Below are 21652 nucleotides of genomic sequence, written 5' to 3' on the forward strand. Positions count from 1 at the left end.
CGGGCCACTGAGAGATAACAGTGGAGAAGTATAGACCCCGTTACTAGTAGCATATCCTTCAAAAACGGTTTGCTCGGAAACGTATTTTGTCCTTCACGTACGCCACTATGTGTTGCGACCGACGAAATGAGTGCTTAGAGACGATTTGAAGTTATTAACAGTAATTGATAGAAGCTAAGTAAATTATAGTAATTGACTCCTAGCCATTCCAAGAATTTCAAATGATGCATTTGTCCGAATTTAGAAGAATTTGGTATTTTAATATAAGCCTGACAGGATTCATTTAGAATATCATCTAGACTTTCTTACCCTCAACGGTAACAGTAAATGATTCAGTTACTTCATTGCCATATAGATCCATTGCTGTATATGACACTAGCGTGTCACCAATTGGGAAAAAAGTATCGCCAGGCTGATGACTTGATGTTACTCTAACTGATCCAGAATTGTCGCTTGCAGTGGGTACCGTCCAGAAAACGGCAGCAGTTGACCGACCAGGGTCCGTAGCTCGGTATCTATTTCCTGGATTACCAATTATAACTGGATTTTCTGTATCTGTATTTAAGAAAACAGTATTTTCCATTATGTTTACGTTATTGATTTGATTGTATGCAAATGTACATCTGATATACAACAATGATAAAACTTATTCCATGTTCACCGATACAGTTTTCTGTAGAGATTTCATATCAATCGTAAAATCCAATAATAACTATTTTTATCTTATAGCGTCGGCTGTATTCCATAGTGGCGTATAGTGATTTTTGGTCATTTTTTGAAAATTGGCACATATGTTTTTAATGATGTTCTCTTTCATTTTTCTAAGTCTCATCAGTCATAATTAGCTAATTAATTAGTAATTAATTAATTAAATGTGGCGTATAGTTACAAAGTGACATTTTTGTATTCCATAGTGGCGTATCGACCGTACGCCACTTTTTATACACATTTTATAATTATGAAATATCGGCAAAAATGAAAAACATCGTATGTCATAGTGGCGTACGCGTATCGGACCTATACGCCACTATGGAATACGAACGACGAAAAGTAACGCCATAGGGATTACACGGCGACCGAGGTGGCGTACGGTTAACGTAAGGTTAGGGTATTGCGTTTTGTTCGTTTTCCATAGTGACGTATAGTTTTATTGTCAGTTTGCCAGCAATAGTATGTATTTATTTCTTTTGAAAAATATATAACAATAAAATCTATTTAGTTTACTACAGAAATTTCACATCATTTACAAAATATAATGAATGTCTGATTTACACAACTCGATTTTAAAATGGCATTTCTTCAAACCCGATTTTCTCGAAAAGTTGTTTATTCGCGGCGCCCCACTATACGCCACTATGGAATACGGACGACGATAGGCCGTAGAAACTCTTGTTAGGAGAATATCTTACCTTCGACGGTCACTGTAAATGCCTCAATAGCTTCATTGCCATAAGGGTCAACAGCTGAGTACATCACTGTCGTATTCCCAATAAAGAAAGAGTCGCCAGGATTATGACTTGATGTCAATGTAACTGATCGAGAATTGTCACTTGCAGTGGGTACCGTCCAGAAAACGGCAGCAGTTGACGAACCAGGGTCCGTAGCTCGGTATGTATTTCCTGGATTACCAATTATAACTGGATCTTCTCTATCTGTATTAAGAAAACAGACGTTTAAATTATGTTATTTTTCTGATTTTATGAAAACGTTATTAAGAATTCATAACCTTATTAATAAACGCGATACGTGCGATCCAACTACATTTAGTTATTTGTGAAAACACGAACGCAAATCGAGGTCATCAATATCTCACAATTGACCGCAAAATGCGTAATTTTTCCAATGTCGCACACAATTGACCGGCGTTTGCGTGTTGTTTTGCGTCGAACAAACTGCGCGCGCGCTGGCTGCCGTATTTGGATTGCGCGCTACCATATTTCCAGATTATATCGTATGTTGTGAAAGTAGTAATTGGCTATTAATAAAAATGTACTTGGTATATAAGAAAATGTGAAGACAATACTTCACAGTTAACAGTGTTGTTATACAACACTCTACTAACCCCCCAGGAGAGTGTTGGCATGATCGGGTTCACTTCCGCGTCACTCACTCACGCACAGTCGCATACGCTGGCGTGCATCGCGCAGTGTACGCAAAAAATAGTCACGCTATGTCAGGCTGTGTTCATTCAATTGGACTTGCCACTATAGTTAATGTGCTAACAGTCCACATGCCTTCAAAGAAAGGTAATTGCGAATCACACTTATTTTATGTAGTCAATACACTACTATCCAGTAATATCGGAGAAGATCTAGAATACGTCAAAGTGCGTACCTAATCCAAGAAAGGAATATACTAATAAGGTTTATGAAACAACACATCTATCAATGTAAGTGGAAACAGAAGGATCCAAGGAAGACCTATTTTCCATGAAGGTTAAAAGGTGCGAATGGTGATAAGAGCACCATTTTGGAGATAGTCAACTCTGCGAGGGTTTTATGCAATGAATATAAAAGTCTTCAGTGGACTTCGCTGATCAGTGATCTTCGCAGCTCAAGTGAATCAGGATATACATCAGAAATGAAGGAGAAGGCTGCTGGCTAAATAAAATGATTAAATATAATGTATTTGATTCTGACTGATTGTATGTATTTGATGTTGACTTACAAAATTATTGTTAATAAGTAGTAATCAAGTAGTAAACGTAATTTAATACCTACCGTTTACGGTTACAGTAAATGACTCAATAACCGCATTGCCATTTCGATCCACAGCTGTGTATGTCACTGTAGTAGTCCCAATAGGGAATGCATATCCAGGTATATGAGTTGATGTCAGTGTAAATGGTCCCGGTTTGTCACCCCGGTTGTCAGTGACGGTGGGTTCAATCCAGAAAACAATGGCTCTGTCTGATCCAGCGTCTGTATCTTGCACTATATTATTAGGGATATCGATTATCATTTGAGGACCGATATCTAGAAAACAAGAAATGAAAACATTTGAAAACGTTTTTGAGATCTACTTATGAAGGATTGTTTTTTTACACTTGAACTAGCTCTTTTTTTCTTTGACAGTTCTTTTTTCATTCGTTCTTGGATAATAGAACTGTTATATGCGATAGGTGTTGGAAAGCTAATTTCAGCATTTTAACCATAACACAGAGCATATTTAAATTACTCTACTAGTTCTCATATGATAATTCGCAACGATTTGGAAACCTCCGAAAATCAGTTGAAATATTTTCAATTTGCGAAAATCTACACATACATTCATTAACATAAAACAGAGTATATGTATTCCAACTGAAATAGTCCTTTCCACGAAGTAGTGAGTTTTAATTCTTTAACAATGAGAGACTCATGGAAGCTAGTTATACCTTCACATCTGTAGCCAAATTCTAAGTCTATGCACTGTTCACTATTTCCACAAGGATTGGGTTCGCATTCATTACCATCTGCGAATAAAAATAAAACATCATTATTAGATTCATGATTATTGATCAACTATTATAACTTTCCATCTAACTTACAAACGTATACATGTAAATACAAAACAGAACTTTTTTCTTCTGAAATTTAACTATATAGACTGTTCACAGCATACAAGTATACAGGTATACGAGTATAACACAACATTCGTAAACGTATAAGGCTTCTTCACTTTTCTCTGCTCCCAAAGTAAAACGAAGTATCTAATGTTCATTGAAAAAGCACATAACAGATCTTTTCCCTACTACTTCCCATCGTGCACTATTCCAGGGAGGTACTTCCACTTGCCGGGTGTCAAACCCCGCAACCAACGATCTCTTACACAGATGCTCTGCATCGCTCCCTGACTGCATCTCTCTATTGTTTAATAATTACACAATTAGTAACATCGATGTCCGTTACGAAAATCCACATAATATGGAATCAGTATGCGCATATTAAGACAAAAAAATTGCCAAGACTATCGGATGCACACGATCTAGGAAGTTGATGAACTACGTTATACCCCCTTGAATCATGCATGATGGGAAGAATGGAAAAAGGTCTATACATTCTTACTTGTGACTGCAACGGTCAGGCATAAACAATGAACAATAACGTGAGGTCCAACTCGTGCAGTTATAGATAAGAAGCATTATACCATAATTTCTATATTAGAATAATCAGAACTTTGACTTAAAAGAAGTGATTAAATCGAGTGGGATGGCGAGTATCCAATCTTATCCATATAACTAAAAAATATAGAGGACTTCTTAAAGTCAATACATTGATCTATTAAGAAATGAGTCAAGACGGCCAATTAGTGGTCTTGTGGTTCTTGAGCTAAAGCAAATACTATATACATGCATATCAGATTTTGGGTGTTTTTCCCCCACGATAAAAATCATGCACATGGGGAAGAAATGATTTCCCTTATATCAGCCTTAGGTTCTCCTTTATAGAACCCATACCATTCCTCTTGTGTGTCAGCTATTTTTTGGTTTGCCTCAATCTTTGAGTGAAAAAAACAACAACACACGCTAGGTCATGCCACCTCCCCACCCTCCCCAGACCCTCCTTAACGTATAACTTTAACAGCATTTAATGTCGTACCTTAACTTCAATTTTACAATGTAAGACATCAGACTCATTACTCGTATTTAGGATGTGTTCATCTGATAACTAGAAACTCATTGCTTACCGATCTCATATGTAATATTAAATCCTTGATTTACAATATTTTTATCGGTGAACAAATTCAGCCATAATTTGTCTGTATCATAGGTAACCGTTCTCTCGTTTACCGGTATAGCATTAATAGTGTCGATATCATATTCTACTTCGAATTTACTGAGATCCAACGTATGACCCAAGCCTATTGTAATGACGTCCTTATTGAGCTCCAGTCGAACAACGTTGTAAGTAATTCTTATCTGTTTGGCGTCAGCAGTACCGATGAAATAGTTACAATCGAGTCTATCACTATAGTTTCCAGGGTAATTTGGCGAAATCAAGTCCCCTTTTTTCTGTCCGAATTGGTATGGATCGATTGAATTACATTCTGTTGAAGGTCCTAACAAAACAAGCATAAAATACATTTTAAAATGGTGACTATATCACTATAAAAGCTGAATTCATACTTAATGATCAGTATTTACTTCCGTTTTCAGAGCGTCAAGCCGATCAATCGACACAAATTACTGAGGCAAAAACGACGTTGCATTTGCGAGTTAAAGAAATCTCAACTTCCGAGCGATGGCAACTTCCGAGCGATGTCACTTGATACATGAAAGCATCAACCAATCATTTCCTATCAATTGGATCTATTATTTTGCTAATTAATTTACTTTTCTCAATCATTAGCTTTCGGAAATGAATTAATTTAAAGCTATTTATTATTGACAACAATTGATGTTCTTAAAATGTATTTTGGTGGGTTTTTAAATATTTCATTTGTGAAGCAATATCAATCGCTATCGCCGTGATTAGTATAAATGCAAAAGCGACGAGCGATGCATTGCGAAATTCGGCGATTGCTCATCGCTTTTCAAAAGCGATGCATCGCAATCGCTCAGCGATTGAGTATAAATTCAGCTGAATATACTCTGTAATTTACTATTATTTCAAAATTACCGCTAACATTATCAACTTTAATACCAAATTAAAAACAAACATAATTATTTTGTGCTAGTTGATTGATCATAAGGATGTGATTGTCCTTGTAACCTAAATTAACAAAATATATCTGTAATTTTACCCTTTTATTAAACTTACTTCCCAGACCCGTTTCACAAAATTGGCCATGGAAACCAACAGCACATTCACAGAAGGCAGCACCACTTAGCTTCGTTATACAACGTGGCGCTCCATTTTGGCATACGTTAATATTGCATTCTGATCCTACTCCAGTATCCTGTCCTGATCCTAAACTTGCTGATAAAGCAATCACCAGTAATGTGAGACACAGCGAGATCGAGTCCATTCTGAGCAGCTGATGCTGTAAAAGTAAAATGGTGAATGTTAGAATGTTTTTGTTAGGCTCTTTACGTACATACGTGACAAGCAAAATGTATAAAATTAATTGGTGACTTTTTACAGTTTTTGATTTTGTATCGAACCTCACTGCCTTTAAAATGGCTATTCTAGAAAATACCCTCCTAAGGATTTAAGAAGTATTGGTTTTTGTTTTTGTTTGCTGGATGCTGGATTTCCATACTACATGTAGCTATGCTATTATTGTGCAGATTTTCAAATTTGCATTAGATCAAGTTTTCATGTTTTCAATGATAGTAGAACGAGTATAATGGGACCCGGCGCTATACCAATACGGTAATTTACATAAAGTATAGTGCAAATCGTAGTTGGTCCAATTTCCCTGTCGTAATCAAGACCTCTTTCGCCTATGACTCAATGTATAGAAATTTGAACAGGTGCATTTTGGGCCGCATGCCTCTTCATAATGTCTTCATAAGGTCTAAATCTAACAGAAAAAAATATGACCTGGCCGACATGATGCTACACACCAGCAATAAGCAAATACTGTTGATTTTTTTTAAATATTCTTGTTCAAACATTATTTAACATTGTAACATTTGTTGAAATACACTATCACTTACCAAAGTAGGCTCCAGACAATTCTGCTTCTTGTGAATCCCTAGAACTTGCGGATTGAAAGCAAAATCGTTCAAACATGTGGTTGATCAATTAAATCATCAGCAGCATTCATCTGTTTATCGATGTTTGATAATCATACAATAGTAGGCCAATTAAACTGAGTGTAATACGAAACAATGTAGACGTCTCGATGATACAAACTAATGTAATGAACATTTGATTGCGCGTGCTATATTTATCCAATAATTTCACTGGGAGAGTAAGGTGACGTAGATACGCAAGTTCATGGGAAGTTCAAATTGTGTGAAATATTGTGAAATCCTAATATTACACATAATATAAGTGTGCCGAGGACATTAGGGGTTGGCGTAGCACACTATTTATTACGCCTGTTTGTGAAGGTAATTTATAGTGTTTTGACGTAGTAATTTGTATTTCTTCTCTACTTTGGCGCTCATAAAGTGTTGCCAATACCGTGGTTAAATGCCGAAGCTTTATTTTCATTAACGTTTCTAGCATTATGACTATTGGGATTGTTTGACAAACGCTGCGCATTGGAGAACAAAATTCTTGTGGCAACGCTGTATATGATACGAATGAAAATTGCCATGATAGCGTCCCACAGAGAAAACTGCTACATGCATTATCTATTATATTACATGTACTAGCGTCTTTGATACTAGTTTACAGCATTCGGTCAGTCTGTCCAAGTAACCATGGTAACAGAGCTGTCATTGCACTCTCCGTGATCCCACTTGCTCTTAGCCAATATCCCAATGTCAACGGTATGCCCATTTTATGTGTGATCTATATATAAATATATATGACAATTCAAAGAATAGACCTTGAGAATAAACTCTGAGTTTCATGTCTAAAAGGCAATCGTCAGACGACACGACGAAATGTTTTGGAGGGACTACCATCTCTTGGGAATGTGAATACAATCCATGGTGTCAACACAGCCCATGTCTATCCCAGTGTCACGCTGTCTGTCGGAAATAAAAACTGATAGTAAGACTATCTTTTGAATAAAGTGGTCAATCCCAAAAGGGAGAGCGTATACAAATTCGTTACTCTGAGTTTCATGCCTAAAACGCAATTGTCAGATGACACAATGTAATGACTTTCGTTTCGTTTTTGTAGAGTGAATGGTGCTTTCGACTACGACGATCATATGCACCATTAGTTAGATATCTTGTTAAACTCTAAATACCTTTATTCCACTGCAATACGTTCTATGAAAAGTGACAAACTGACCTATACAAGGCGCATAAAGATTCCAACAATCACAACAAAGAAACAACACTTTGTATTCTCAGTACTTTTCATAACTTGCATTTTATTTGTAATCGCTTTTGTTTCAGTTTTCTTTTGCTCCTTTTGTATTAAATTACAGGCATGCACAAATTAGCTATTCATTATGTTCACCACTCTCAAACCAGATGTCTAGTCCGTGGAGTTTTGAATAGGCCAGTTGTTACTCTTAAAACAGGACCTTCGTCTAATCAACTTTGTTTCTTGAAGTCATATTGGACTCAATGGGGTGACATAATGTGCCGGATTAGATAGTGCATCTATTTAAACAAATGAATGTACCCAAAAAACAATTATATGGTTTAGTTTTTAAATTAGGATTTTTCTTCCAAGTGTAAAGATACTTTTTTGACGCGGTATATAACAATTACTATATATGTCCAAGCAAGTAAAAGAGTATTTTACATATCGTAATATTGATAATTAGGTAACAGTTTTAAACACAAACTTTAGCTTTAGATATCAGCAACTTAACAAAAAGGTCATAAAACTACCTTATATTGGGTGTAATAAATACCCGAACTTGACATAGTAGTACGTACAGGGCGCTATGGGTGTGGGATTGTATATTCCTACATTTGTGGAACCAAATGAATGTTTTTGGCATCCTTAAAACTGAAATGATAAGAATTTGATTGGTTCCATTTTTTTCTATGCCCCCTGTGGCTCCCACGAGGGGTCGAAGGTCACAGATTAGATTCTTGAGCGCCCTGCTGGCTGGAAAATATTGGGTCAACCTTTTCGGGCTGTTGACGAAAGGGGCGTCCTAATTTAACTTTTCTGCAGCCCTCGGAGAGGAGCGGCCACGGTACGCCACTAGTACCTTGCTTGTTTCTGATAAAGATCCCCAAATATTTGCTGATAAATCAAGTCACGAATTAGACTCTTGCAGGCAATGGATGATAGATAATAAGCTCTCCCTTCATCTTATTCGGTACCAAAAGGAAGCTAAATTCAGTTGATAATTTCATTGCTTCTTGCAATGGGAAGTTAATTAATACCCCTCTGTCTGTATAACATTTAGTGGTCGCCCTCGAAAATATTCTTTCCAGTAATCAATTGCTTCGAACATTATCAAAAAAGCTAGTGGGAGACTTAAATAATTCTTGTACAGACATGCTGAATATTCACGAATGTCGTTTTTGATTACACTTGTTCTTCATGGTATACAGGGTTATCTAAAAACTACAAACACAAATTCCAAAGTATTCAAAACTAGATCGTTCGTTTTAATTATATACACTACGCAAAAAAAGTTTCTTAATGGTTAGGACATTTACCTCGTTTTACTTAAACATTAATAGCTTTCTCAGGAGTGTCGTAGAGTAGTGATTGAGGTGTCAAAATGCGCTGGACAATAACCCGCATGCGATTATTTAGCAAACGTACAAAATTAGTCGCTAGATTTTAATAGTGGGTAAATTTCCTAACCATAAAGAAACTTTTTTTTTGTTTTGCGTAGTTTATAATTACTGTGGGCAGAACGAATTGGACTTGGTGAGTATGCTATCAAGTTAAGCCAGAGTAGTTCAATTAAAATCTACATAAGTACAACACCAGGGGTAGCCCAGTCAACTTTAAGGTTCCTCACTACAAGAGTCAAGATAGGTTCACTTTCTTTAATACTGCAATCCATCATTGGAACTCACTGCCGAATGAAATCTTCTTAAATCTTTGAACAAGTTCATTAGGAATGTTGATATCAACTGTGAATTTTGTTCATTTTGAACAATTCCAAGTAAAAACGAAGTTGGTTTACTCACGTTTTTAGTTTCACCACTACACTAGTGGCTTCTTCAGACTGGCAACTCATCACATCTGACTGCTTGCTTTTATAGGCAACAGGAAGCACCGTAGATTGCGTGATGAGTTGGTCAAAGATGTTGTTGAGTGAGTAGGCCCCCTCGTCCTTGTTTAGAGTGTCTTGTCCTTTTCGGCGGATCCAGATGGCTTCTTTCAGCCACCTGGCGGTCTTGTCGGCTTCACGATCAATCACTTTTGAGTCCTCCCAATTGATGGAGTGATTTGTAGAGGCCACATGATCAGTGATGGCGGATTTGTGAATGTCTGTGACAGGTGATTGGCGTTTTGCTCGAGTAAATGGTTTTGATTCCAATTTCTCCACCTCTTTATGGTGCTCTTTGAGTCGGATACCAAAGGGGCGACCAGTTTCACCAATGTAGGAACTTGGGCAGTCACCGCAGGGTATTTCATAAATGGCTTCCGCTTTCTGTTGAGGGAGAAGTTTATCCTTTGGATGGACGAGCATATTGCGGATGGTACGATGCGGCTTCATGGCTGTGGAAAATCCGTGTTTTTTAAACACCCTGGACACACGCTCGGATACGCCCTCTATATAGAGAACTACAACCATGCTTTTGGTTTTTTCACTATCATCTTTTCGTTTGGAGGAAAGTTTTGTCTTAGGAGTGGATCTGTCTTTTTTGACTTTATTGATTGACCAATCCGGGTAACCGCATGTGGTCAACGCTTCGCGGATGTTACCCTCCTCTTTTTGTCTGTCCGTTTCCTCGGTAACCAACGCGTCACTCCTGTCCAGCAGCGTTCTAACAACACCCAGCTTTTGAAGTAAAGGGTGGTGGGAGGAGAACTGAAGATATTGGTCAGTGTGCGTTTTCTTACGGCAGATACAGAGTTTCACTGATCCATCCGGTTTTCTAGTAATTAAGGTGTCGAGGAAGGGAATCGAACCCTCTTGTTCTTGCTCGTAAGTGAACTTGACACTGTTGGTAGGGTCGATAGAATTTAAGTGTTCTGTGAAGTTGTCTGCTTCTCCTTTGCGTACTATTTCCAACACATCATCTACGTATCTTTTTCAGAGACGCGGTCGGCAGGCTACCGGGGCTGTGGAAATAACTTTCTGTTCCAACCACTCCATGAATATATTACAGGCAAGGGGGCTCAGAGGGCTACCCATCGCCATGCCGAACCGTTGGCGGTAGATATCACCTGAGTAGCTAAAGTAGGCAACCGTGGCAAGACACAATTTGGTAAGTTCATGTCATTAATGTTGAGGAGTGTTCTGTTTTTGAGGTCTTTGTCTTCGTTTAGTTTTTCAGGAAGAACATGAAGAGTGAGATCGATGGGGGTACTAGTAAATAAACGCCACCACATCATGTGAATTGGGGATCTCATCTTCTGTAAGGACAACGTCTTTTAGGTCTTCCGCAAGACTTTTTGAATTCAGAACGTGGTGCTCAGATTGGCCAACTATGGGGCTTAAACTATCAGCTAAGGACTTGGCCACGTTACATCCGATAGAGCCTGTAAAGTACACGATGGGTCGCAACGGTGTTCCGTCTTTATGAATTTTTGGACTTCCATAAATTCTCGGAACATTTTCAGAGGTATGATACAAAAATTGCTTATCTGCTTTCTTGATTTTATCCTCTCTTTCAAGTCTCTGCAAGATGAAAACCAACTCTCTTTTATGTTTTGCAGTCGGATCCTTGTCTAATTTTTCATATGTCTTGGAGTCGCTAAGGAGGGAGCACATTTTTTCTTGATATTCAGACTTGTCCATGACAACTGTAGCCCTGCCTTTGTCGGCCCCGAGGACCATGATAGACTCCTCTTTCTGGAGTTGTTTGATCGCGGTGCGCTCATATTTGCTGATATGAGAAGGAGCAATTATGCCGATTTTAAAGTGCCAACAATCTCAGCACGCAATTGTGCAGCTTCCGGTTTGGTAAGCTTCCAGCATGCTTTCTCACATGCAACAATGTCAGATGTGGTCATCTACAATTGACGATTGATTTAAATTGTCTGGACTTGCCACGAGCTAGTACACTGTTTTGAGCAGATTCTTTACCCATCGCTTGAGTTGGGTACCGCTCAGAATTGTTCTTGTTTACATTGTTGGTGGTTGATTTTTCTTGCTTTACCGCTACTTCCTTCAACTAGGAACTAGGTTGTAGTTCCCTATAGAGGGCGTATCCGAGCTTGTGTCCAGGGTGTTTAAAAAACACGGATTTTCCACAGCCATGAAGCCGCATCGTACCATCCGCAATATGCTCGTCCATCCAAAGGATAAATTTCTCCCTCAACAGAAAGCGGAAGCCATTTATGAAATACCCTGCGGTGACTGTCCAAGTTCCTACATTGGTGAAACTGGTCGCCCCTTTGGTATCCGACTCAAAGAGCACCAGAAAGAGGTGGAGAAATTGGAATCAAAACCATTTACTCGAGAAAAACGCCAATCATCTGTCACAGACATTCACAAATCCGCCATCACTGATCATGTGGCCTCTACAAATCACTCCATCAATTAGGAGGACTCAAAAGTGATTGATCGTGAAGCCGACAAAACCACCAGGTGGCTGAAAGAAGCCATCTGGATCCGCCGAAATGGACAAGACACTCTAAACAAGGACGAGGGGCCTACTCACTCAAAAACATCTTTGACCAACTCATCACGCCCTCTACGGTGCTTCCTGTTGCCTATAAAAGCAAGCAGTCAGATGTGATGAGTTGCCAGTCTGAAGAAGCCACTAGTGTAGTGGTGAAACGTCACTAAAAACGTGAGTAACCAACTTCGTTTTTACTTGGAATTGTTCAAAATGAACAAAATTCACAGTAGAAATCTTCTTAATTTTCAACATTTTGACTTGAGTTGAATTGAATAATATAAATGTGCATAGGAGTTCCTTAATCTGTACACTTATATGTAGACAGTAATCAAAATCTGTGCGGACATTTAAATAATATTTGTGCACTTACATTTAACGCATGCTTTGCAATTGTGGGTACAACTTAAATATCAGTGTGGTCATTCCAAGTTGTAAGTTGTTGTCCGAGGGAGCCAAAAACAATCAACATATCATTTAATTTACTTTAATTTACTAAATACTAAAGGATAAATATTTAGCAATATTTCATTTGGCAAAACTGGATAATATTTTGTTTTTATCACAAAACTTTAGTGCTGAATTTTTCTGGAATAGGGAGTAGGACGAACCCTGTCTCATACTTGTGTTGGTGTTTAGATAAATGTTTATATATTTAACCTTTGTACGGATCTGCCATCTTACTACAAAAGGGAGGTTCTTGTTTCAAACGCACGGAACAAAGAGCATGGTCTTTTTCACGCTTTTCTTGTTGTCACATGGTGTATGCGGTAAGTGAAACTAACAAGACCCTCTTCGCAAGTATAACCGCGTTTTGAGAACACTGTGTAAAAGACAAAATTAGGGTGAACGAATAACCAAATGGGGAAACACAATTGTTTTTTCAATCAATCAATCAATCAATCAATCAATCAATCAATCAATCAATCAATCAATCAATCAATCAATCATTCATTAATTAATTCATTCATTCATTCATTCATTCATTCATTCATTCATTCATTCATTCAATCAATCAATCAATCAATCAATCAATCAATCAATCAATCAATCAAAATCTGTATTTCATTCAAAACAAGAACAAATACACACGTGTGAAGATACTCAAACAGTCAAGAGACCTGAAACAAACACCCCCTTAACATATATTGTGGGCATAAGTTGCATAATTTACCTAATAAAACATTTACATAAATACACACACCCCTACTTACATACAAAAGGCAGAACAATTCATTGGGTGAAGACTAATGCGGCTCATACACGATCAATTTTATTGATAAATATTGGGGACCCTAGATGCAGGAGTGAATACAAAATTGGCTATTCCAGAAAATAGATGCACACCCCTATAGATGGGTTTTTGTCCAGTCGTGATTGTTGGAAATCCATACGTTGAAAGACGAACAAATCCAGCAGCGAACATATCCGTGATTTTTCCTTCATTTAATTGGATTTCCAGGCTTTTCTAGCGACATTGGCAACTGGAATTCCAGTCGTTTTCATAAAGCAGACTGGAAATTCAGACATTTCTTTGATTAAAAAGTCACTCCTCTATAGGGGGTGTGCATTTATTTCTGGAATACCCCAATCTACCATTGTACGTGTGCAATGTTATCTAGGGTCTTTGATATTGATCAATGAAATTGAACGTGTATGGGCTGCATAATGCAGACCATTAAGATTATATATATTTAGTATATCGCATAAGAAAGCTGTCATATGATTTGAACCGTGTTAAAAGGGACTAGAAAATATAGTTTTGGCGGAATTCTTCCAGTGTTAATTAATTGCATTCTGGTATTATTTTGGAATCTAATTTGATTAAATATTATTTTATCATATTGGTCTATTTTAATATCTGATACGTGGATTATTGTTCCGGATTTATTCATTAGGTTTATTAACGCCACCGTAATCCTCGCCGTTTTATGCTCATCTGGACCCAGCTAATACAAAACATTTTACAGGAAACGTTTAAATGTCGGGTTATATAAAGGGTATAAAAACGTTTTTTAAAACGTTTTTATTAAAATAACATTTAAAAACATTTTTGAAAACTTGGTGCAAAACCTACTAAAAAGAATGTTATGTAAGTGTAAATATTTTGCAAAAATCTTTTGCAATAACAATAACGTTTCAAAAACCTTTTCATGACCTTTATATAACCCGACATTTTAATGATATTAAAACGTTTTTTTGTTTCGGCTAAGATTTTCTTGTGCACATAGTTTTTACATATTTTACATGAGAAACCTGATTTTTTCATGTTCTCTTTTATTTACGTTCTCATTTATTAAGCGCAATATGAATAAAAATCCCTCAATGCGCTTCACACAATAAACAACAATACAATCAGAAATACATATAACAACAAAAATATTTGATTACACAATAATAATGGTTTGGGTTTAAAGCTAAGATTTAAATAAATAGGTTTCAAACATTATGTACATTATCATAATTAAAACTGTTCTATAAACAAAGCAGCTGCTATAGTATATATTATTTACAAACAATACATTTCCCTTTACTTTAAATATTTTAATTTAGTGCGATTAAATAGAATGTCCAATGGGACGTGATGTACCAAACAATTGGATAAAACCCTGAAAATTATTACTGTACATAAAACTATTAAAATAATCCTAATATTATAATTGCAAACCATTGACTTAATTAGTGTCTGCAATTAGTTTATAGTTTAGATATATACATATACAGGGTGTATCAAAATGATTGGTACCGAAGACTTCTCATTTTTTGCCGAATTGTTTTACTATTTTTTGTGCCAGTTTGGGGTTTATTGTTTAAATATTTGTAATTATAGTAGTTTGATCTTCTCTAAGAATTTTAGATCATAAAGATAGCACATTCTATTCAGAAGTTACATGATTCTAAAGGAAAGTAGGTGTTTTTACACTTTTCATCGTAACGCTGGATCAGTAGCGCACCATTTTCAAAGCTCTATTTTACTGCAAATACCTTGTGAGGATGATATGTTGAAAATCATGGAAATGTTTAATATTTTCTTTGCCTATTTCTTCATTCATAATATATATAAATCTTATAATCAATATTTATTGCTTGAGAGTAATATTATTGACTTGAATAATTTAGGTGGGGTGAAAGAGAAGTTTGTGTATCAACACCATCTAGGGCGGTAATTTAAATTGTATTATTGATATTACTAAGTAGATGGTGTGGCAGAATGGCTATAGACTGTAGACAGTGTAGGATAGTTAAGACCTGGTAAAGGTTATTGGAATGGCTCCACAGTATTCCACATTTCAGTGTGAATTCATTGTTAAGAATTACTGGTAGACACGAAGCTATGGAGAAGTGCAGAGAAGATTTAGGAGACAGTTTCTAAGAGCAAGGCGTATCCCATGCAAACATGTTATAACTTGCAATGCTTCAAAATTTGATATGGGCAGTTACAGCGTGGACCCATCACATGTGTTTCAAGATAGGGTTTCCCCTCACACTGCCAGAGTCGTAAGGCAGGGACTTCAGGAACTGTCTTTCTAAAAGAATGTGTAAAGCATTATTGTATGTTATGTATACAGAGGCAAGATATTGAACAGTATGTAGTGCAAGAAATGGTTCAAGCAGTGAACCTATTCATCTTGTGTTGTGTAAGTCAAACCATGATTACGTCGATCTTCGTTTAAATGATAATAGCTCCCAGATGCATCAACCTATCAACTTCAGATTAATAGATTAACAAGTTAACATGTACCCCTTTCTATTTATAGTACAAAAACTATATTAATTAGCAATTTTATATTTTTGATATATTTTTGAAAATGTCACATAGCCCGGTACCAATCATTTTGATACACCCTGTATATATTACTTTATGATGTTTAAGGATTGTATCTTAGCAAATAGAAGGTTGAACTTTGCATTATTTTAATGGGTAGGTGTTTTCAATCACTTAAATAGGGTAGAAGAGACTCAGAACAATTAAATGATGTCTTTATTATATATATATATACATATCGATTCAGACGATTTGAAAAATTTATTTCTTTTATATGACCCATGGTATTATAATAAACACTAAAACTGTAGTTTATGAATCGATACGTTTATCTATGATATTCTATATGCCTATCGGAAGCGGAGCAAGTTCGACGCAAAGTTTCATCCAGTAAGCTGGGCCATCGTTCTTAGGTGAAATAGAGACAGTCGTTTCCGGTGACTTCCTTTTATGGTCCTGTAAGGGTTAATACAAGACAAAGATATTAAGTGGTTTATCATACAGAGGGCGAGACTATACGATCAATTATATAGAACAAAAGCATTTCATATGTTTCGTAGATTTAATACGAGGGTCATTCATAAGGTTTTATTTCCATCCTTATATCCCAGCTTCTGCAAAGAGTAGCCCTTTCATATTTTTCATGATTATTACCTAGTATATTTTTCTCATAAAAGTAGAAATTAAATTACGATTCAGTGCCGCGGAAATGGTTAAAATGTGTATGTATAGTTACAGAGAACGATCAAATTAAGGATACTGCCTCTTTCGAGGTTTTGAACAAAAAAATGGGATAAATAATCATCGGAAAAATAAAAGTTATACCTCATCTTAAAGGTAAAGGATTATATATTATTATTTTTATAGCCTTAATCAGATTTTCACTGGAAGCCTATGACTTGGGTCCCCGCTTTCACCACTCGCTATTTAAATTTTGGACCGTTGATATCATACCATACTTCACACCGATTTCTCTACCAAATTGCTGGCATATGTCAAACATTCCACAATTACATTCTTGCTATCAAACTTTGGTACAGGAACCTCCGAAATATAATTTATAAGTTCTAGAAAACGTAAATTTTCAATGATCCACATTTGGTCATAAGCTTATTCATTAAAGTTCTTCTATTTTCTTTCTTGACCCGTATTTTATTTGTTAAACTAGCTGCAATATATCACTGAATTCTACTTAAGCCATAGGTACAAAGATTTTATGTCCAAACTACAGCAGTGATGAAAAATAATAACATTTCTTGCCACCATTCTGCCAAATCACACACTTTTTTCAAAAGCTTCCGTTTCAATCATTTTTGTGATTCAGGTACTTGTTTTGCCATTATGTGTCAAATCAGTTCTAAGTTTAATCTCAATTATTGTACTCACCATTTATATCCCAAGCAAAATGTATACATCCTTTATATTATATCCAACTTCAGGTTCAAGAACAGGTTAAATAGACCAAATCTCAAATGTCTCCAGTCATATAAAAAGCACATTGTTTTCAAAATGGTGCCCAGAATTGACCTCAAGTATTTGACCCACATATGACCTTATAACCTGACACAAAAGCCTCATTTACAAGTCACACTATTGACAACTAGCCATGCATACAACAGTACAGTAATGAATTCTTTTGAAGGTTGGTGAAGAGCCTAATCTTTCAAGTCAAATCACTTCCCACAAATCAATGCAGTCAATACATGTGTGCTGATGTGTGACAAACTAACATGTATTATATAATACACTGCTATTTAGAGGTGTCAAAAGCAGGTGAATTGTGGGATGGTGTTCAATAATGCTGAAACAGGGCTGGTGTTATGTCATTGTCTGAATATATTGATTTTTATGGAATTTCTCTGCCTTGTGATAATACATATTGTGAATGAGAGGGATTTTTATGCTCAGCTATCTTAGAAATGTTTATGGCTGGGTCTGGCAATCCCAATTGCCCTCACCTAGCAACTGTAAACAACATATATGTAGGGTAAAATGAATATACTACAATCATTTTTAAAAGTACTTTTTAGGCATACATTTTGCAAATTAAACATCTGAAGTGTTGAATACATTTATGTGCTTCATAAATATGCAAAAATGTAAAACATGGACAAGTTGGATGGAATTCAAGAGTATGTATCCTTAAAGTGACCATACTTCCATACGTTAAAATATTTTTTTTTATTACTGGTCAATGGTCATCATGCTATTTGGTTAAAATAGAGTGCTGTTTCAGTTATAATCTGTTTGCATTATCATAGCTAATCCTGTCTGAGAGTTACACACATTATTTTTCACCGCTTCCGGTGTATCAATCTTACTTTGCTTCAGAGGTCACTTACACAAATCTGGAAAAAGTTATCAATATACATTTGCCTTTATTTGTACGTGACATTCTAATGTATATTCGCGTCTGAAATTCTGACCACTAGACAGAAAATGCCGTACTGCGCAGGTCGGCAACCAATCACGGCGCGCCTTTGCCCTGCTCTGACATCAGACGCGATTTTGTCTTTTTTTTTTATCTAGTTCTGTCTTTTATTTTATAACTTGTTGAATGACCCTCGTATTATACTTGAAAGTTAAAATATTAGCGCTAGGATTTACTGATAATCTAGGAAATAGTAATTATTTCGTAATCCACCTCATCAGTCGGAACATGCATTACATACATTGTTGCTTTATTACACGGTCTTGGAGTAAACTAAACTAAACTAAACTAAAAGAAATGTACCTTAGTGAGTAGTGAGACTGTAGGTCCACTGGGCAGCATCAGCCTATTATGCCCTTCTGTATTGAATATTGTTCCTGACTGAAATACAACATAAAAATAATATTAATGTATTTCAGTAATTAATGTTGTTATGACGTGTTTGTCTTAATATTCTTCCAGCCACCCATGTAAACATCCACGTTTCCTTCCTTTCATTAATTCTTCCTTCCTTCATTCCAAATGAAATGTTTTCCTTTCTTCAGTGATTCCATATTTTTTCAGGAATAATTCAAACCACACAGCGGCCCTTAATGTGAAACTTTCAACAATTAATCTATAGGCCGAGTGGTTCAATAGGATATTATATATTTCATCCCCACTATCAATATCAATTCATACGTCAACACCATATCAATGCAGGATTCATGAAAAGTCGAAATTATCAATAGAATAGCTAATCACAATTAAAACACATCTTACCACGAAATCGATTCCTGACTCGATACACCCGGTTTGATTCGACCTCTGAACTAGATGATCCACCAGTATTGTCCTGAACAGCAGCTGGTCTACGCAACCTGTTCCTTACACGATATCTATTCCTGACACGGTATGCCACTTTTTCTTCTGAACTAGACGATCCACTTCCATTATTAACACCAGATGGTCTGCATGGTCTTTTCCTTACGCCAGATGGCCTATACCATCGCTCCTCCTCTGAGCTAGATGATCCACTTGTATCCTTAACACCAGATGGCTCGCACCCTGCAAATTATATTCACAGACCGATTATAATTGAAGACCGGATTAAGAAGAATATAGTTTGCGTCTGACGTTAGGGCATCGCAACGGCGCGGTGTGATTGGTTGCAGACCAGCGCAGTAAGGCATTTTCGGTGTGGTTGACAGGGCGTCAGACGCAAACTAGTCTTTTAAATTCAGTCTTCAATTATAATAAAACATATTATTTAATCAAGCTGATAGTACTTTGAATGTTCACACAAATTATTACTGATCTATAAAATATAAATTGTAGGGAAAATATCTCTTCGTATTTCCATTTTGACAGATCACGTTAAACCACTGTCCAGTAATCACATGCGATCAAATTACCATTTGCCATAATAAGCAGATATCTTCAATAAGTTTCCACAGGGGTCAAAAATCAATTTGGTTTTGATTTGGTTTAAATATATTCCAAAATATTCCTCAGGTCACAATGACTCCGAAAATATATAGTTTGACCTACTTACATGACCTACGACTATTAATGAACCTGGAGTTTTTGGCAAATGGTCAAAGGTTGGAATTTGTGCTCTATAGGGGTCAGATACGGAAAAGCTATCCGATGTTTTTTGAAAATGGTTTCATGTTTGTCTTTCAATTTGCAATTCAAAAGTAGCGAATTTTGCTTCCAGATTTTGAACAAATTCTGCACGAAGCGCGGAAAATTGCTAATTTCAAGCTAAAATGATCAAATATGAACATGTACGCGAACATTTGTAATTTGTCGGCTAAAATATTAGCCTAAGTTTGGTCAGAAACACTCATTTGCATAATATGGGGGGGGTGGTGACCATGTTTTTTGAAATATTTTTTGATTAACTAAATTATTGTTCAGCTAACAAAGATCCCCTGTGATATCAAGCTTATCAAGTATTGATGCGTTCATATCAAAAGAAGCTCACCTGTTTCACAATTGACTCCATCCCATCCATAAGCACATGTACAAATGTATGATTCCCAAATGTCAGTGCATGTCGCTCCGTTAAGGCATGGTGAACTATCACATGCGTTGGTCACTGAAAAGTCAAACAGGGTCTTCTTGTTATATATTTTTTCAGAGCTACATGTGGCTTTATTGATGATCTTTGAACATATTTTTGGTATGGTGGCAATATTATGCTTTTCAGTAACTGTGGATAAAAGTTTGTTCTGTGTCTCGATACTGAAATTGATTTTCCAGCACATAATATGTGTTCTGGTTGCCCAAGATTAACCTATATGCAGTTACAATATTAATTTCCAATGAATTCACATAAGCACTTACTGATCTCACAATTGACCCCGGCGAACCCAAAAGGACAAATACATATATAGCGCCTTATATCATCAATGCAGGTACCTCCATTCTGACACGGTCCACTTGAACATTCATTAATATCTAATAAAAAGCACAAATTCATATGTAAAGAGGAGTTACTTCGATTTCAAACAATAAGAACAATTAAGAAAAAAAGTCCATCCCAATCAATAGGACAGTTGTCACACGATTATAGTAGATGTTTCTCCATTCAATCATGGTGAGCTAGTGTAAGGAGTGATGGGGGAGTGATCAATGAGCAAAATGTGTAATAATCCGAGCTTGTCACTTGCTTGCACAAGCTTGCATTGATGCATTTTATTAAAGAAACATGTAGTTGACTCCATCCCATCCAGCAGCTCGTGTACAAATGTATGATGTTCAAAAGTTAATTCATCTTGCTTTGTTAAGACACCATAGTGCGTGGATGACTGAAAAATCAAACAAAGCGAGACCCAAAGGACAGTGCATACATACATAGCGCCCTCTTCCATCAGCGCAGACACCTCCATTTTGACATGGTTCGTTTAAACATTCGTTTATCTAATGAAAAGGACAAATTCATAAATAAAAACTAACAAATTACAAAAAGAATAAGAGAAGATGCCAGCGTAAGCAAAAAACCTTTTCACAATAGTTTTGACTGTTAAATGGCATTATGATTATTCTGTTGAGATATCTCCACTTTCACGCACTGAAACAATACCACCCTAATATGTTTTGACAGCCAAGATCAAATATAATTAGTGTTGACTGACTACAAAATGCTATACGTTGGTATCCTATAGGTGTGACCACAGTCCCTCACATGTGTTATTATAAACTTCAT

The 21652-nt window shown here is 36.4% G+C and overlaps 2 protein-coding genes across 2 annotated transcripts in view; both read right to left on the reverse strand.

Annotated features, from left to right (window-relative positions):
• LOC140170562 (fibropellin-3-like) overlaps positions 1–21652 on the reverse strand; it is a 55611-nt gene that overhangs the window by 23773 nt on the left and 10186 nt on the right. The window lies entirely within an intron of this gene.
• LOC140170563 (uncharacterized) overlaps positions 1–21652 on the reverse strand; it is a 41370-nt gene that overhangs the window by 10855 nt on the left and 8863 nt on the right. Inside the window, exons 6-7 of the mRNA XM_072193909.1 lie at positions 20791–20904; positions 20429–20542 (exon numbers count right to left, since the gene is read on the reverse strand). Of these exons, the coding sequence (XP_072050010.1) occupies positions 20429–20542; positions 20791–20904 (228 nt within the window). The remainder of the gene's footprint in view (positions 1–20428; positions 20543–20790; positions 20905–21652) is intronic.

This window comes from Amphiura filiformis, chromosome 14 (genome assembly GCF_039555335.1).
Source record: "Amphiura filiformis chromosome 14, Afil_fr2py, whole genome shotgun sequence".
Classification (NCBI taxonomy): Eukaryota; Metazoa; Echinodermata; class Ophiuroidea; order Amphilepidida; family Amphiuridae; genus Amphiura; species Amphiura filiformis.